A 19,235-nucleotide genomic window follows, 5' to 3' on the forward strand; every position below is an offset into this window, starting at 1 on the left:
ATTATAGAAAGAGTTGCCCTTTCGCTAAATTAACATTTTTCTCTTACATATCACATATGAAGTGTCTTTTGTTCGACTCCAAAACTATGTGAACTGATAGTGAACATCATGTTACTGCCACTATCTTCACTCCACAATTTTTCCAGGGCCATTCATTTTCATATCATACCTTCTTTAGTCTACAGTACAAAGCCACTGAACATTACACGAAAAGTATTCAAGGAACCAAGAATAATAAGACGTTAAAACTTTTTATTGATGTTTATTCATACAACTTAATAAATAATTCGATATCACACTGAATTGTACTACAATTTCTTACAAAAATAACAATCTTTGTACAATAGTTGAAGAATCATAAGTTCATAGGAAAAATATGTTTGTACAATTGAAAGTCACGAAGTGATAGAATCAAAAATATATATCAATAAGAAAATATTACAAGTAACTATTAATTGACAGTTAATATTTATAAACCCACCAACTTCCAACTGAGCAGATATTAATGGCGAACTCTGTTTCAGTCAGAGACTCAGACAGAAATGTTGATGCTGCATGTTGCGCATGCATACAGTAATATTAATCACATACCATTTTCTCTTTTCTGATGTACATCAAATGTTAATTTTTTCAATAAAGACTTATACAGCATTAATAATATATTGACTTAAAATCATTTTCTAGAACTAAAGGTTTCGGTACGCTAATGTTCACATCCTGATCAAGCAGGCGTTTAATTGACCACTTTTTATTTTATAGCGTACTTTTCGCGCATTATTACAAGTATCTCTAGTGAATATACCAACCTATTACTTTACTTGGAACAGTGCTTTTTTTTTTAATTATATCTGAGAAAGATGATGGTACGACGCACGGTTGTGTACATTTATAAAATAATTGACTTTAACTTTTTAATTTGTGACAATACAAGTTCCTTCACTTCTCATATTCTCCGTAAAAAGCAAAAATTTCGAATTTCGAATACCAACTTGATTGAGAAGTACAAATATACACATGAAACTCCAAAAATACAATTAGGCCGTTATATGAAATTCTCTCCCCATTCACGGAAACAAATACTGATAATAAACCACAAACATTGATAATGACTGTGCATGAGAGTCATACACAAGTCTAACAAAAATTTTACCTGGAAAGTTCCCAAAATCAAAAATATAGTTAAAAGTCCAATACGTCCTAAGATGAAATAAATTACCAAGGACTTAAAAAACTCGGACAAACCTTCTGCATGATGATAAAACGCGGCAAGGTCAGTGTTGCTTGACAAGCAAAAGTTAGACAATGAAGTGTTACCTAGTAGATGGTATTAAATCAACATGAAAAATATACTTGTTGGCTATCAATAGATATATCGATCTTTTATTAGATACTTTAAATTTTTATTTGAATTACCCGGTTCTGTACTGAATCTTGAGTTTAATTTTCTGAGTCTTAATTTTTAAAAAATGACTCCTAACTCTGTCTATACTGTTTTCTATTTTGTAAAGTTCTACAACGTGATTTATTTTGTGTCCTGTTTTCCGTAAATGTTTTGATAACTTGGTAGTAGGGGTGCTAAGGTGGTATCTCTAAAACTTTCCCTATTGTTAGTTCTGATGTCCTTCTTTGTCAATCCAATATAACATTCTTCACAACTGTGACTGGCTTGTAAACACCGGATGAAGTTAGAATTGATAAAGTAACCTTTAAGTTTTGGATCTACAACTGAAATTTACTTCGTCGCTTGGCTTTACCCGTCATCTACAAAGCTATTTGCAGTTGTAAAGAATTCTATATTAATATGACAAAGAGGAATATACAGGATTAGGGAACATTTTAGAGGCACAAAAATAATGCTCGTACTTCGAATTACCAAAGCACTGACGGAAGCAGGTCAATCAAGTTCATAAATTAAGAACAACACAGAACGAAACGGCTCATAAATTATTGTAATATAGAACACGCTGTTTTATCTACAATTCACTGAAATGGTATACAATTAAATACGAAAAGCTCGTACTCACCACTATGTTCGAAATTTAATAATTTAAATAAAAGTGGGGAAATTTATTTTTAAATAAATAATAACAACTAACAAGTACTTTTTCACATTAACGCTCACCAGCTACTGAAGAACCTCGAAACTCTTTTTATCATTCCGGCTTCTCTTGTCAAGCCTTGTATATGGTTTTTCAGTCTTTTCACTATTATATCGAATTAAGGTCACTGCTTCAATACTTCACCAGGAGACAAAATACTGGTTTTTAAGTTCTAATTTTCGGGACTTTCTAGGTAAAGTTTTGTTAAGTATATCCACAAAATTTGAAACGTCTGTCTAATTTTTCAGTTTTCATTGCTTAAAGCAATGATCTGAAACCGATTTCTAATACTTCCCATCAAATCAAGACGTCTGACTATATTAAATAATTGACACAGACAACATCACCTCAATCTCTTAATGGCAATTTAATCAATGATCAAGTTAGTCTGTAAACCTCACTTGGCGAAAGTATTCTACTATATACGAAAAATACCTGGAATAACGAAAACATATCAGAATACTTTATTTTAACGATGATTTGCGATAGATAAACACTTTCGGCAACACAATTAGGCTCAATCGCCGTTTATAATCAATATTGATTTTGTATAGTCAATACAAAGTAATCAAATGAATTATAGCCATTTTGGACACATCACCTTCAAAATCTTTTTGGTTTTAGTAGAAAAAAGTAAGGAGAGAACGTGTAAAACTGACTAGACATATTTTTTTCTAATTGCCTCTTCCATGTGCTCACATACGAAAATGGTATTAGCCTTTGAACTTTTAAAATCATATACCAAAACAGGTATTTATCATGTCTTGATTTTTCATTACTATTAATTGTACAAAATATCATTTTTTATCAATGTATATTTTTTTTAACCTTCACCTCTGAGTACTTAAAGATATAAGTAGATTTTCCATTCAATCGGCATCTATTTTTTTTATACAATATTATATCACTTACATATAGACATCATACATCAACAATTATGCTGAATATGGGAAGACTTCAATTATAGTCAAAAGTATTATTAGCAAGTTACGAAGATGGACGATAATACTGGCAGCCTGTGCCTCTCAATTTCATCAATTATATTCATTGCTAATATCTGTGCTTATTACTGTTTACGAAGCAATACTTCAAAAAGTAACAAATAAGCTCCTATATTTAGACGCTAACAGTGAAAAAGTGTACTGGGAATATACACGTATTATGGAAGTTATGGTACATTCACCCGATGAGTGTTTATTGTTTCCAAATTATGCAATATTCATATACGGGATAAAAACTGTAATTGAATGCTGGAACTGAATCTGCAAGAGGAAGTATTTTCTTTTCTTTTATCCCAAACATGACGATACAGTCTTTTTTACTGCATCTCGAGCATATGGGATGTATGACAAGGAATACCACGTCATAGCCAGAAACTGAATTATGCAGAACAGCAGAGCAAGTCCTGGTTTATGCCACTGAAATTAAAGATTTTTATTGAGAATAGAACAATAAATAGTAATAACAATAATAATAATAGATACAAATAAATATAGTGTGCACAAGTAAAAATTACACAGGGCTGCAAATTGAAAAAAAGTTCATGTTGTTTTTTGATTAATAGGTGAACTTAATTCTTTGTTCCTAGCTGATTACGAATAATGAATTCGTTTTTCCCTGTCACGTAAGGTTTTCTTACAAATCAATGTCAAAATTTGGACCTTCTTCCGTATTCAATACTGCTATATTATACTTTATTTCTTATCTCCTATCAGACTAAAGAGCTTATTATGGTAAATAACTGAACATGTTTTGTTTAATGTGAATGCAGACAGACAAAGAAAAGAATATAAGATTCTCTACACATACAGATTACTACATATATACATATAATATGGAAATATATACATAAATATATACGTTGTAAAATGGAAATCAACACAGCCATATAATATACTTATTTTTAACATCTTTTTAGCACGCTTTCTCTTACAAGCTTTCGTAATTTTCTTATGATTTTCTTCTGAAGTTTCTGTGTGCAGTGTGCGACAGTAGTCAGCCATCATGCTAACACTCCAAAGTGCCTGATACCTTTTCTCCATATCTCTCATGTCTTGGTGGAACCGTTCTCCTTGTTACTCACTTAAATCTCCGAGATTTGGTGGAAAGTAATCAAGATGAGAGCTCAACTTGAGATTTATGTTGCAACCCAGTTCTTGAAATTTAACTAACAAATTCTCAACAACTTCTCTGTATTCAGCACTTTTTTGGTTCCCCAGAAAGTTCACCACCACGCTTTTAAATGCTATCCAAGCATCCCTTTCAGCATTAGTCATTGTTGCCTCGAAGTTTTTATCCTTCATTAACTTCCTCATGTCTGGGCCAACGAAGACACCTTCTTTCACTTTGGCACATGAAAGTGAAGGAAATTTGTTGCATATGAACTTGAAATATTCGCCTTCCTCAGTGGTGCCCACCCCCCCTCATGACCATGACGCACCCCCCCTCAATTGCCTATCCGTAGGTGTTCTTTCATGAAAAAAAATCTTTTCGATTAATTTTTACACCCTCTCAAACATATTTATATAGATTTTTAACCCCCCAAATATTTCAATGACGCAGTTTGCGTCATAGCCCCCCCCCCCTTGTGGGCACCCCTGCCTTCCTTGTCGAGTGCCTTAACAAATTGTTTCATCAATCCTAATTTTATGTGAAGGGGAGGTAGTATAGCTTTCTCAGGAATGACTAAATTTTTTTGAATGATGCTTTTTGATCCCGCGTTCAGTGTTTTCCGTAATGGACACTGTTTCCTTCCCCAGTAGTCATTTCGTACCCTACTATCCCACCCGCAGATGTAACATTGTATTTTCGTATACCCACCTTGTTGCCCATACAATGCTCAAAATCTTCAGATCTCCACACACCACACAACCATGTACTTCGTATTTAATTTTATTAAGAATAAATTGCACATTTTCGTATGTTTCTTTCAGTGACACAGAATGAGCAATAGGAACTGAGGGGAACTTATTTCCATTATATAACAGAACATATTTTAAACTTGTTTATTCGAGTCTATGAATAATCTCCAATCACTAGAAAGGCAAGGGGAATTTAACTTGATCAACAAACCTGACACATCAAAATAAACACGACAGAACCTTCTTTTGAGAAATACTGCACAAATTCTTTTTCCCGATATCTGTACCAGGAAAATGTTCCACAGGCCAGCAAGTTATTTAATTAAGTCTGGAACCAAGAAGTTCAGCAGATTCTTTAGACAGATTTATGTCTCTAACTAGATCATTGAGCTGGCGTTGAATGAGTGATATAGGGTCACGAGATCCGCTAGGGAGATTGTAGACTTCATCTTCAATTTCACTATTTTCCACTGAATCACTGTACGAACTAGGATCATTACGGACTCAAGACTTGATGGAGATGTCGGAACAGGCTAGTCTAGGCCGTGCAGCACAGGTCTCATTGCAGAAGGAATATTGTGATACACTATCTTTGTCTTGTTTCGAGTATTGTGCCCTACAATTTCACAGGAACAGAAGTAGCAATCGTCGCTGTGGTTTTTGGGTTCTCTCCACAGCATTGGTATTGCGAATGGCATAGATGACCGCTTTCCAGTGCTCCACTTTCGTATTGATTCCACACAAGATCTACACAGATTGTGTAGAGTCCATGATTTATCTTCATCTTCAAGTTCCATACGGAAGTATCCGAAATATGCCCTTCATACAAAATCTGTAATTTTCTGTTTCTGTTTGTGTGGAACAAATTCACCACAGATGTAACAAAATAAATCTGGTCTATTCTTACAACCACGATATGCCATGGCAACACAGTATTCAACGAACTACAAAAGAGAACTAGCCTAAGATATTAACATTTCATACTATTGAAACACATCTAAGATTTGCGATAATTAAATATGAAATTTATTTGAAATGAGATAACGAGGTTTGATATAGAAATATTTTAAATATTCATGCAGGCAAAATTTTAGTTAATTTAATTAAATTAAACTTCCTTACATTTAAAACACATTCACTTTTATTACCGCTTGGATAATTTCACCACGTACTTGTGACATCTAGCGTCAATCAGTTGAATTACGCTTAAACATGCAGACCGCAATCAACATATATAAATCGTGAATTGTAAGAAATTCTTACGTGATATGAGAAAACTAGTGTCAGTTTCGGTTTCAGCATGTACAAATGCATATAAAACACCCAAAATTATAAAAACAACAGAACCTATGCGGCCCTGTGATTATTATAAATATTGCTGAGAACATATTATTTTGCTAACTACATGGTATTTTGCTAACGAATTTTCCCACAGGACTCCCAACAATATTTGTTCTTCATTTTATAAACACGTTTTGTTTACAAAGGCCTACAAGCAGTGCTAATTGCACTGCACTACGATAATTAAATCACAAGCTATGTTCCTACATAGTGTATTATAAAATATTCTTTTTGGGGGGGAAGTGATTTATAGTGAAACATCTATATCACCTTTAGATCTCATTTCATTATTTCTACTTTTAGATCTGGAAATTTCAGCTTCTCAACTTTTAAATTATATTTGTTCAATTGGCCTATCTTTATTTAAACCAGAGCTAACAAACAAGTGCATCACTTATTACAGTTTTCCGTGAATCTATCACTGTTCACATCTGACTTTTACACATTAAAACTTTAACTAAATTTCATGTTTTATTGAAGTGATTAATTGTATCGAATTACATTGTAATGAGAAAGAATAAAGCTGAAATCAGAACTTTCCTACGCAACGCAATATAGAATGCTATTTTAAGAACAATGTGTAACCTTGATTTACGAAAAGGTAATTCGAATTGAGAAACTGGAAAACAACTCTGGACATGAAAAAAAAAATTAATTGTAACAGACACAAAAAACTAAAGTCCATACTTCCCAAGTTTGAAAAGAACCAGTCTTTACATCGGATTCAAATTTCATATCCTCAGTGGAACTGAACTCACTGAAAATAGTCATGTGACTACAAATTCTACCATTACTGACCCACCAATTTTCAAAATACGTACGCAGTATTTTGTTCCGGATATTTACATAGCAAAATACAAGAGAAATCTCTTGGGTTTTTTTCTATCTAGCATTTTAAAATGAAAATAAAATGAAATTTTTGAGTTTTACGTCCCACAATTATGCCAGTTAGCCTAAAGGAGACAGTGATGATGAGAAATCAGGGAAATGGTGGAATGAAGAAAGTGGGAGGAAACGGGAGAACCCCGAGGAAACCCACGCACACGGTGTTTGTCAACCACAAAGTTCACTTGGCACGAGCTGGGATCGAACCAGGGACCCCAAGCATCAGAGGTGAATGCCCTACCACTGAGTCACCGCGGCCCCTCTAGCATCTTAAGTCCAAATTAAATAGTTTAAGGAGGTAAGCGCCTAATGGACATTTATTTCCTTTCTGACTAAAAATTTCAATTTAATGATTCCATCGCGTAGAACTAGTCTTCAACATGCAATCTGTTCAGAACGCTCGGTGAATGACGTGACGCTGCTCACGATTGTAAGAGTGCGCCACCGCCCCATCCTGCCCCGGACAGGTATAGGCATGTTTGAACAAGTTCCCGAACGGCGGAGTCGCGAGTGTGCTTATTGTGCTACTGCTACTCGCACGTACGCAACTCCACTCGGACAATTCTATATCTGTTGCAAGCACAAAATACTAGGGCATGCTCCTGTGCATGCTAAACTTCCTCAGTGTTGACAACCCTATGTGAAAAATGACTAGTTCTTTTTTCAACATGCGCTTTGTAATAAGGTATCATTTTCAACGGAGTTATTCGTATATCAATTTTGGAGAAACACATGCATATGTGAACATCTCAAATCAATTTTGGAGAAACACATGCATATGTGAACATCTCAAGAATTTCGTACTATAAAAATTATACAGAAAAACAAGGGCAATTTTAGAGACAAATAATACTTTTAATGCTATATATGACGAACTCAAAGAAATAATGAATACTTACCCACACTGCTGCGAAGAGTGTCAATGCTAAACTCACAATCACAACTATTGTGGCGACTACTCTTGTAGCAGCGAACATTTTCTTAAGTTGATTCAAGGGGCCCATTAGGAAACAAGTACTGAAACGAAATAAGTGTAAGAATTTTTTTTTTTTTTTTTTAAAAAAAAAAAAAGAGGCAGTATTATTTGACAAATTATCACAATGCTTATAATACAAAAGTATCTATTGCAAGTTATAGGCACAATCATAGAAAACCATACAGATTTCCTACCTATGGTAACGAAAGTAAACATGCGTTACCTTATGAAATACCACGCCGCAACCATCGGTGATGTTCTATGTGATGGCCGTTGAGTTCGGACTTCCGCTGTACAGCAGTTTCCATAGGAGCAAGCTGGTGCGAAATAGTTATGTCAAAATTAGTCCACCCCTCTTAGCTCGCTTGCCAGAGACTGTCAACGGTGCGAGAATGTACAGTTATCCACTGACGAAGCGTCGAGTGACTTACCAGGGATGTCGCTGCATAGGATAGTATGTATTCCCGTTGCGCGCTCCACAGTAAAAAAATTCGAGGTTAAATACAGATATGGAGTGCACAGAGGGAAGTAAAAATTGGCAGGATTGACGTCTTATGCTGATGCAGAATGAGAATTTGAGATTTTGTACCATAGAGAGGGGAGATTTTTGTGTGAAACAGTGGAAGCAAGACAGTCGTCTAATAGGCCGACTTTATTTTGACCTTGTTAGGTACGAGGCAGATGGTTAACCTACCACTGTAACTAATTTCTGCAATCATCATACAATTCTCGGAAAAACTCTCCATTTCCTGATACCATGGTTCAAAATGCTTTTCTCCTCATGGTGGTAATATCAGGTAGTCAAAAAAGTAGTGGACCTTTTGAGCACGAGATAGCGTTAATGTCCTAAATTTCAGGGTCAGGCCTAATGTCATTCGACAGCTGACAGTTGAAGGTAGAATATTTCCAAAAAGTGCTGGAATTCTTATAACCACACGTACGATATTGTGTCGTGAAGATAAATTAACTTTTTGCAAAACTGCGATACATTATACAATTTCGATAAAGACATAAATGCTGTGGACGTCAGTGGAGAAATTTGTGCTGTTTACGGGCAAGATATGTTACAAAAAAAAGTAGTAAGCAAAAGATGGTTCAGAAAACGTCGATGTCTGAAAATACTCCTAGTAATGGGCGATCAATCATAGCAAAAGTGGATGATAATCTGTCAAAAGTAGAGCAAGATAGGCATATACAGCAGTCATGACATCATCACTGTGATTTTATAGTGTTATTTTCAATATTAAAATAAATGTATTCTCGATCTTGTTAAGATAAATTGATATATATTGCCTAGACTTTGTTGCACTCACTGAGTTGAATGTATGCCTCACCTAAAGTCCCGAAAGTTCCATCTTTCATAGTACTCACACAGTTTGCAACTGTCCATGGCACATTCAGCAATGCGATGCAGAAACAACTTATGAGCTCGACTTTTACGCCGCCGACTTTCAAATTGAAACCCTTGTTAATAGCAATTCTCATCGTTGTGAAGTCTCCAATTTCACTGCAATGGCTCTCAGTGTTTCTGGATTCGGACCAGTGACAAGGGACTTCACTTTTTGAATGATTTCTGGGGTGGGGATGTAGGATGGTCGTGGGCTTCCCTGTTTCTTGCCCTCAACAACCAGTCCCATTATATGCTTATCTTTTTTATTTAGCTTACAGGAGATGTCCTTCTTGAATATTCTGAAACCATGCCTCCTACACTGCTCTACCATTTGAAAATAGGTGAACTTTGCATCGGAAAGAGCTGTAATCTATCCTTTGTAGCATGGTGAAATTCGTGGAGCCATTTTATGCACTAGGCACACTTCACAACACTTCCGAAGAATCTCTCTAACTACTGAGATTTGGTTCGCTTTCGTAGATTTTTGTTGTTGTTGTTGTTGTTGTTGTTGCAAGTCATATTCGTTACTATAGCTCGGTAACAACCTCTGTATTTCTGAACTTCACCAAAACTTTATATCAGAAGTCAACAAAATGAAAATGCGACTCTCATTGTGGATCCAAATTAATTTACAATTAAATCCTAAACATATAATTTTGTACCTATATAGAACATATGAGAATACCATATGCATACGTAGCAAATATGTATTAGCTCATAATATCGTCGTTAATACGGCATAAAGCAAACAACAGGAATATTTAATGTGATCTATATGGACAGTTCGAAGTATGTTTGTGACAAGGTGAACTCAGACTTTTGTTTGCATTGCCTATGATCAGTCTTCACTGCTGAAATAATTACACTAGCCTTGCCCTTGAGCTTATCCTTTTGCTACATGGTGTACTGGTTTGCACGAGTGTTGTTCTGAGCATGTAGAATGTCTTCAATAAGCCCTCGTTCAAAACATTCTTATGAAATGCCATCAGCTACAGCAACAGGATTGTGTCGTCATTGTCTGTTGGTGCTAGGTCATTGTTGGCATTAGGGGAAACGAACTTGCTGACGCGGTTGCCAAGCACGTTCCTTGGCCAGGGTTGCATTGGAGCAGTTTTCCCCACTCCGACCGTTATAGCTATTTTAAAATTCTGATGTGCTCTCATTGGTAAGCAGAATGGAAGACATAGTCACGCACGAGATGGAATGGTTCTGGTGCGTTTGCGTATCGGGCACTCTCTTCTGACTTATTTATTGTTTGCTCTCGACCATGCATATTGTAAGGAAGGTACTGCACTTTTATCCTGAATATTTAGATCTTAGAAAACGTATTGGACTACCTAATAGTCTTCACAGAGTATTAGGAGATGTTAATAGTATTGCACGTGTGTTTAATTTCGTGCGGCTGACTTCCTTAACGTTCTCTTAGGTGTTTTATCTTTTAGTGTGTTTTCACTGCTCATCGTTTTAATTCTCTTTCATTTTATTGTTTTTCAATACATAATTGTTATCTGTTTTATTTCTTTTATTTATTCTTTTATCGTTTTACTTCTCCTATTTATTCTTTTAAGTTTTTATCTTGTAGCGTGCTTTTAAAGAATAATTTTGGCCGTCCTCTTTGGTCAGTCGTTCGTCTCTATCTTGACGGGGACAAATGATTATTCTACTGACGTCCGAATTTTCCTCGTCAATCAATTTTAACATGAATTGATATGCTGAATTTTACGCTTCCAACTTCTCCGTCTCGTATGACTGAGCCTCTCGCTCGTTAGGATTTTCATTTCGAATATTCTTTCTTATTTCTTGTTGACTTCATAATTAAAATGTTATACAACATTTAATTTGGCGGACCTTGATTTATCAATTTTTAAGTCACTTCAGGCTTTCTATATAAGATATCTTGCAGTCGAAGTACTTACAATCTGGATTTGAAATACCAGTTCGGTGATAGCATCTCCTCGTAGTCAATTATAGCCTATCCCCACTTTCCAGTTTACACTCCATATATTTAAGGCGTTCAATTTTCAAGGCGTTTATACTGAAGTTTTCAATACTGTGCTATCAGGTGTCGGGTTCGATTTCAATGTAATAATTCTGACAAGTTTTTCAGAATTATCTAATCCCAGTGAGCGTGTGTTTGGATGATACTAAACGAGAGAGCTTCCTCGGAAGAGTAACATATATTTTAACATGTTTTTTGTATGTTTCCATTAATATAGCAATAATTAATTTATTCTTACCTGGCTAACGCCGTTAAGTTTCCTAATGTATAAAATACGGCGAACAACACTCTTCCATGTGGCAAGAAAAGAAAACCTGATCCTAAAAGCGAGCACACTATTCCAAGAACAAAACATATCACAAAGCCTTTTATTCTGGTAGACCAACTAAGAGTTGTGACATCGGAAATCTGAAAAATAAATAATATCTATATTATATACAAGATAGTAATTAATAAAAACACGAGAGTATTCAACCGTTTTTAAATATATTACATCCGATTTTTTAAACTGAATAAACTGAATCCATAAAGAACTTCCGTAAATATATAAACACCGCTAACTAAGTCGTCAGATTCCATTGAAATCACCATTAAAATGAGTTTTCTCTTACACAAGAATAAAGCAAACTATTACTTATTGATTTCACATGAAGTATTTCAAGTACTACCTTTATGTGCTGACTACCTTCATGTGCTGACTTTTGGTAGCTGATTTAAGATTATTGGAAGGAAATTTCATATTGTTGATGTTTTGTAATCGAGAAGGTGGATCAACTGCGCCAGTTCATTTTGTGGAACACACTATTCTCCTAATATATGGGAGAGCCGCGGTGGTTTAGTGATAGAGCGTTCATCTTCGGTGCATGGGGTCCTTGGTTCGATCCTAGCTCTCGTCAAGTGAACTTTGTGATGGACAAACAACGTGTGTGTAGGTTTTCTCGGAGTCCTCCCGTTTCCTCTCACTTTCTTCATTGCACCATTTCCTTCATTTCTCATCATCACCATTTTCTTTAGTCTAGCCGGCATAACCGTGAGACGTAATAATTTTCTCAATATCTAGGCAAATTGTATAGCATGCCCAAAATGAGAGCTAATCCTTTCCCCTCCCTCTTATCATCATCTCTTTTCTTTAGATAATCTACTTACATAGCGTAAAAAATAAACAAAACTTTTCAAGGATTAATTTCTAACACCAAAAAGAAACTGTTTTATTTAGTTTACTGTTCCACGATTATGCTCTAAGGCAAGGGAGATGATGATGTTGAACGAAATGATGGAATGAAGAAAGTGATAAGAAATGGAAGAGCCCCAAGAAAACCCAAGCCAACTTGGTGGGAGCTGGGAACGAACCAGTGACCCCAAGCGCCAGAAGTGAGTATTCCAACACCACCGAGTCACCACGGTCTAGTAAATAAGAAAGAACAACTAATAAACACAGATTCAAAAACTTATTGTTTGGTAATTAACAAGAATATGTTGGGTGGTATGAAGCTGAGTGCCACTTTCAAAACAGCTTGGTTAAATGGCAAAGAAGCTAATCTGTAGAATTAATTATCGTCAAAATGCTGACATGATTCTGCGGTTAATCGTACGCGTTTTGACGTTTAAGAACGGTAAGTAACTCTCATGCTGTGAAACTGTAATTCTAAAAGTCTAGCATATACAACCCTACGCCTCTAAATCATAAACGATGTACATTTTCTACATTATTTTCTTACATCCAATTCTACATTATGTATTAAATAAACATGGGTTAACAATAACATTAGAAATTCTTAAATTCACAACACTCTGTTACATCTTTTACATAAGCTCTTCTATCCACTATATAGTTCACTATTTCTACGGGCATTGTGAACATGATAAATTTGTTATGTGAACCCACTGACAAATCATTTTTGTGCTGATATGTTTCCAGAGCAGACATTATGTTTCTACGTCTACATACACAAGGAAGTATATGATCACAAAATACTTTTAACACTAGAGCCATTTCGTTTGCAATGAACTGTTAACTATTAGAGGGAAGTGTGTGAATGCAACTACTAACAAAAAAGGAAGAAGAAAAAAAAAACGGAAATTTGTATTGCTCATGCTGTGCAGAGTTAAAACTTTTCAGTTCATACCTAAGCAACTAAGTGCAATAATGATCACTGTGACAAGATATAAAACTACTCTAAATCAACTACTACAGATTTATCTGAAAATCAAAACGCTCTTAAAATTTGTGTATACTAATTTGAATAATTCTATTTGAAATCTGATGCAATTTCATTTCTGTTAAGTAGTTGCAAGATTATAATCTTAAGAAACTCAATTTATACCATTAATCACCGCTTAAAGAAAAGTTGTCCATGTCACACTTATATAACCAAAAATTATTTTGTGTTTATTTATTTATGCATAATTCTGGTCATTACCGGCATTAATGGCCCTAAACCCGTCACGTTTGAGGGATGACGTCCCTCAGCAAGCACACTATCCGGAGAAGGGGATGAAGAAAGGAATGGACAAGGAAGGAGGCGGACAGGGGCCTGTATATTACGTACCATTCCGGGATCTGTCTGGTATAAATAAGCCCCCCCCCCTTTCCCCGAAAAAAAAATCACTCAGGATGGCTAGCCTGAAAAAGCTGTTACACCTTTTCGACCGAGTGTCCCCACTGGGAATCAAACCCGGGACCGCTCGCACCAAAGGCGAGAGCATTAGCGAGTACGCTACATGGGTCCACATGACCAACAGTGAGTCAAAGCAAATGAACACTTGCCGGGCAGTGGTAGGTGAAGTATGTAGTTAACATGCTTAGCATATACATACGCAAATGTGACCTTTGGTAATGACAACACTGAATCGCTGTCATTTCCAAGCAGCAGTAAAAGGTAACTTCTAGAGCCGACTCTAAATCCCTTAAACAGTATAAAGTAAACTAATTTTATAGTCCGAAATAAGCGACGGAAAGAGAGATTTATGACAGAAACTTATGACTGTGTTTTACAAGCGTGCTCTTCTGGTATTCTTTGCTCCTCCCCCTGCTATGATATGGATGATATGCAGCAGAATGCTCTGTTTTAATGTATTGTCGCCAAATCTGTAATCATAAATTCTCTCAATACATATATGATTTATTAGTGCTTATTATTACTACTCAATCTCATTACACAACTTACAATCTCATTTCATATCATAACAATTAAATATACATTTCAGCAAATGCTTGAGTTAATTAAAATAAAGAGATACTGTAGATTAATAGAGGGGAAAAGTTAAAATAATAAATTGGGCATTCTCATCAGCTTTTACTCATTGATTTCCACTTTTACTGCTTTTCTAAACAGGAGTACAGAAATGAAGCATCTAAGATAATACGAAGCATCGAAGAGATCCAATCTTTAAGCATTTACAGTGAGAACACAGGTAACAATAGGAATAAAATCTCAGTAACCTTACACTTCTAAGTGACGACGCTCAACATTACACTAGTTCAATCTCAGTCTAAGTAAATATCCACGCACCTAGGACACTGAAATAAAGGATTAGTTCAAATTCTTTTAATAATACTTCGAACTCATCAATCTATCTAAATATGTATTTCAGCAGGGCTGAAGGTTTGCTATATCTTTGGATAATGTTTTCAAGAGAAAACTAAATCACCAAGAGGTATGTATGAACAAGAGCGCGTTGAAATAAATAAACAAAAAACTGACGAAAACTCAAAATGTTTTGTCATCCTTGTGAGAGGGTTAGGAACAGTAAAAAAACTTAACAAACAAACAAATAAAAAAGTATATACCACAGCCGTCATTACTTAATGTTGTCCTAAAGTATTATGACGGAAAAACAGCCAAGTCAAAATCTGAACAGATATCAAGAAAAGGAAAAAAAAAAAAAAAAAAAAACACTAGAGGAGCTGACGACCCGAACAAAATCAATGCTCAGAAATTTGTAGAACATATGTTTTAATTTATTAAATAATTATTTAATTTATTAATTTATTAATAACGGAAGCCGCAAAGTAACAAAACAGCTAGAATACAATACAGCATCCGAATGGATGCTTCGTATTTATTCCTCAGTTCTTTTTCCCTTCCGATCTGATGTAGCGTCTAGCGCGCTTATAGATCCATTCTGTTGTGTTTCTTTACAACTTTTTTGCATACTATATGATATCACAAGGTTACTAGTGTTGCCAACCCAACGAAGTAGTATTTTTTGCACTACGTCAGGTTATTATATATTTCAAATCTACATATAGTAAGAAAACATACAATACCACACTTGTCATGCAGTGTTGCGAACTAAGGACGCTACAGTATCATAAACATCGAAAAATAACCAACTTTTGGAAGATTCTTCAACAGTAATAACGCCAAGTCAGACGGACTGGGTAAAACAAATCCAAAGTGCCTTAGTGCCGAATACTATGATCGTCATATTACGTATGTCGAACTAGTACAAGCAAGGTTACAAGGAATTGAAAATTTGATTTGTTTTAAAGGATTTTATTTCGAAAAAGTATTTAGGTAAGTATCACATCGAATTACACACATGGTTTCCAATAGGCATAAAGATCATAATAGCGTCTACAGTAATTTTAAAATATCATACCATTCGGCAGATATGAAAAAAATGGTAAAATTCGAACACTGTTAAAATGGCGTATTTGTGGGAACGCAATTTTTTTATTTACTTTGCTTCTATAATATTACAACTAAGTTTTTACCTTACCTCCAGAACGGTTTGATATATCAAATTGCTGTAAATGCCATTGTGATCTTCATATCTATTGAATTGGATGAGATACTTACCTAAGCAACTTTTAGAAATACAGACTTTTGAAAAAAAAAAAAAAAAAAAAAAAACTTTCAATCCCTTGTAACTTTGTTCGCATTCATTCTAAATCCGTCATGTCATGATTATAGTATTAGACGCTATAATACTTCAAATGTACATTACCCCGCCTGTCTCACTTACGTTATTACTGCTGTAGAGGCCACCAAAATTTGGATGTTTATGATAATGTAGCGTCCTTAATGCACCGTTTGCAACATCGCATGACAGATGTGATACTGTATGTTTTACTTTTACATGTACATTTGAAATATGTAATTACGTGACGTAGTGCATTTTGAAAAAAATACAACTTTATGTAAGGTTGGCAACAATGTAAACCTTTGGGTATTACAGAGTATGGCAACCAATATCCACCTACCGATATTTGTATAGAACGAAATTTTATACTTTTTGTCGATTAGTTGAAAAATCACAACGGTGTATCAAAATTAATGGACCACTTTGTACCAATCCTCGAAAGCGAAGTTCAGTTCAGTCAGCGAAGATGGACGAACATATCTCTGCTCCGGAATCTGAACTTCAGTATTGACCACAGGTGTTTAATACTATTAAGGTTTGATAACTAAGCAGGGCATGGGAATTGTAATTTATCACGAAACTAAATCTTAACAACTCCAGTAGTATGAAGTGGCACATTCTTCTTTTGGAAACTGCGTCTTAGCTGTAAACATCTAGACCTTCGGATGCATCTGATCTAAAATCACCTCCGCACATTATCACTTGCAGCAATGCGTCCTGTAAGCGTAATCACAGGAACTACGGAATACAAGGAAATTGCGATTCACAGTATCATAAAGCCGTCACCACGTTTCGCGATGGCGAGGAAACATTTCGAAGCATAAGCTTCTTTGAACGTTTGCTATACCTAAACACGGCCTACCGTTGCAATCAGGTGAAAGAGGATTCATAAGACTATACTACGCGTTTCCGATTATCAGCAGTCCACTTTGTATATTCTCAGTACCACCAATGAAGAAGTGTTGGTGGCGATCAGTGGTTTGGAAATTACAATCCGACCGCAGATATCTTAAACGCGGGAGACTCGGGTTCAACTGCCGGTGGTGGACAAACACCGTGAGCGTGGGACTTCTCGGGGTTCTCCTGTTTTCGCCCACTTTCTTCATTGCACCATTTCATTAATTTCTCATCATTACCGTCTCCTTTAGCCTAGCTGGCATAACCGTGGGATGTAAAACTTAAAGATTTCTTTTCATTTTCATTTCAACTGCCGGTGGGAGCTCATAAGGTTCGAATCCCAAGTTAAGTTGTAGGCACACGTTTCATATAGCCTCGCTGCTGAAAAGGAAGCTAAACTCCAATCCAATCAACCGACCGCGGATGTTGGGTTATGCAATTGTATTGTCGTAATAGGTTATTCCAAGTGCGGATTGAGTTTTGCAGTCCAATTGCCGCAATCGCTCTCCAGTCTTTGGAGACAACCCATTCAAATTGCTTTTTGACACCTATCAATGAAGTTTCTTTTCCGTCCGCTATTACTCATCGTCAGTTATGTTTTGCTGTAAGTTCTGTAGATCATTATCACTTTGGACACAGTTTGTCGCGAGACACCTAACGCACTGATCATCTTAAGATACACCTGCATCAACTGCGCAGCACCCAAAATTTGGCCTCCTGAAACTCTCAGAAGTCGCCCGTTTTGTATTACTATCTTCTGCAAGTTTCAACACACATCTGTACTTCTACCCCGCCTGGCGTACTGCACACAATCACCTAATATTTCACTAACGGCCAGGCGTTGCACACGCATTCTCTTCACATATTGTTATTAAAATAATGGTAACACTTGCACTAGTTTACAAGATGTAAGATATGTTGGAAACAGTGTGCTCTGTTTGAAAAGAAGATTGAAGTGAAAAAAAAAAAAAAAGTTTCCTTTAAAAAACATTAGAAATGCGCTGCTGAAAGCAGAGGGAGTTTCTCAGCTTTCAAATAACCAACTAAGGAAAGTGAATAAGCCTGCCACGTACAATCGATTTTATTCCTTCCAACAGAGAGATGTTTTAACATCCACAACTTTCTGGAAAGCTCGAAGTAGCTTCACGTTTAGCACGCTCGGTTTCTATGCGTAGGTTCAGAACCCTGCTGGGGGTATAACGCATTGGATGCAAACCCGAGTAGTGGCTCGTTTCACTGTAACAGTAGGGCCTCTTGTTTACGATCTTGCAGCTCAACAAGACGTCAACGTCCTAGCCGCCCTGAAATACCGCTTGTAGTGAAATCAGCTACGTCAGGCAGTGCCGAGTCTGGTCAGCAGAAAGATAGGCGACCGTTCGTACTCACCAGATTGTGCTGGCATTCTGGTGTCCATTCAGCGTCGTGAGGAGAGTTGGGGTTATTTGAAAGGAACGAGTAGAAAACTAAGATCTAGAAAGACAAAATTAACGACGAAGGAGTCGATATGCTGATCAAACATCACCGCAAAGGTATGGGTGCCACAAACCGGCTGGTACGCTCTTGCCCCTACAGACTTGCATCGTTGTTGTTGTTGTTGTTTTCATTTTTATTTTTATTTTTTTAATACAAGAAAGTAAAGCACAATTCAATCAACATCGTTGAAAAAGACTTATCAACAATCAGAACTCATCAAATTATAAAAACAAAATGTTAAAACTCAAGGTATATCAGAAACTGAAAAAGGGAACAGAACTTATTGTCTCTAAGTTTCAAAAACGTAACTCGTTATCTAATACAAATCGATATCATGCTTTTCTTGTCTTTTCGCACTTTGCATATACAATCTGAGAAAGAACGTATACAATATGAACTAAAACTAAACTAGCTTTCAGTCACGAGCCGCTCTGAGTCATCAAAT

The 19,235-nt window shown here is 35.9% G+C and overlaps 1 protein-coding gene across 1 annotated transcript in view; it reads right to left on the reverse strand.

Annotated features, from left to right (window-relative positions):
* Window positions 1-246: 246 nt before the first annotated feature.
* LOC145692806 (vesicle transport protein SFT2A) overlaps window positions 247-19,235 on the reverse strand; it is a 42,877-nt gene continuing 23,888 nt past the window's right edge. Inside the window, exons 3-5 of the mRNA XM_081768296.1 lie at window positions 11,790-11,959; window positions 8,086-8,203; window positions 247-3,517 (exon numbers count right to left, since the gene is read on the reverse strand). Coding sequence (XP_081624422.1) covers window positions 3,389-3,517; window positions 8,086-8,203; window positions 11,790-11,959 — 417 coding nt within the window. The 3' untranslated portion in view covers window positions 247-3,388. The remainder of the gene's footprint in view (window positions 3,518-8,085; window positions 8,204-11,789; window positions 11,960-19,235) is intronic.

This window comes from Thermobia domestica, chromosome 1 (genome assembly GCF_964235325.1).
Source record: "Thermobia domestica chromosome 1, izTheDome1.hap1.1, whole genome shotgun sequence".
NCBI classification, from domain to species: Eukaryota; Metazoa; Arthropoda; class Insecta; order Zygentoma; family Lepismatidae; genus Thermobia; species Thermobia domestica.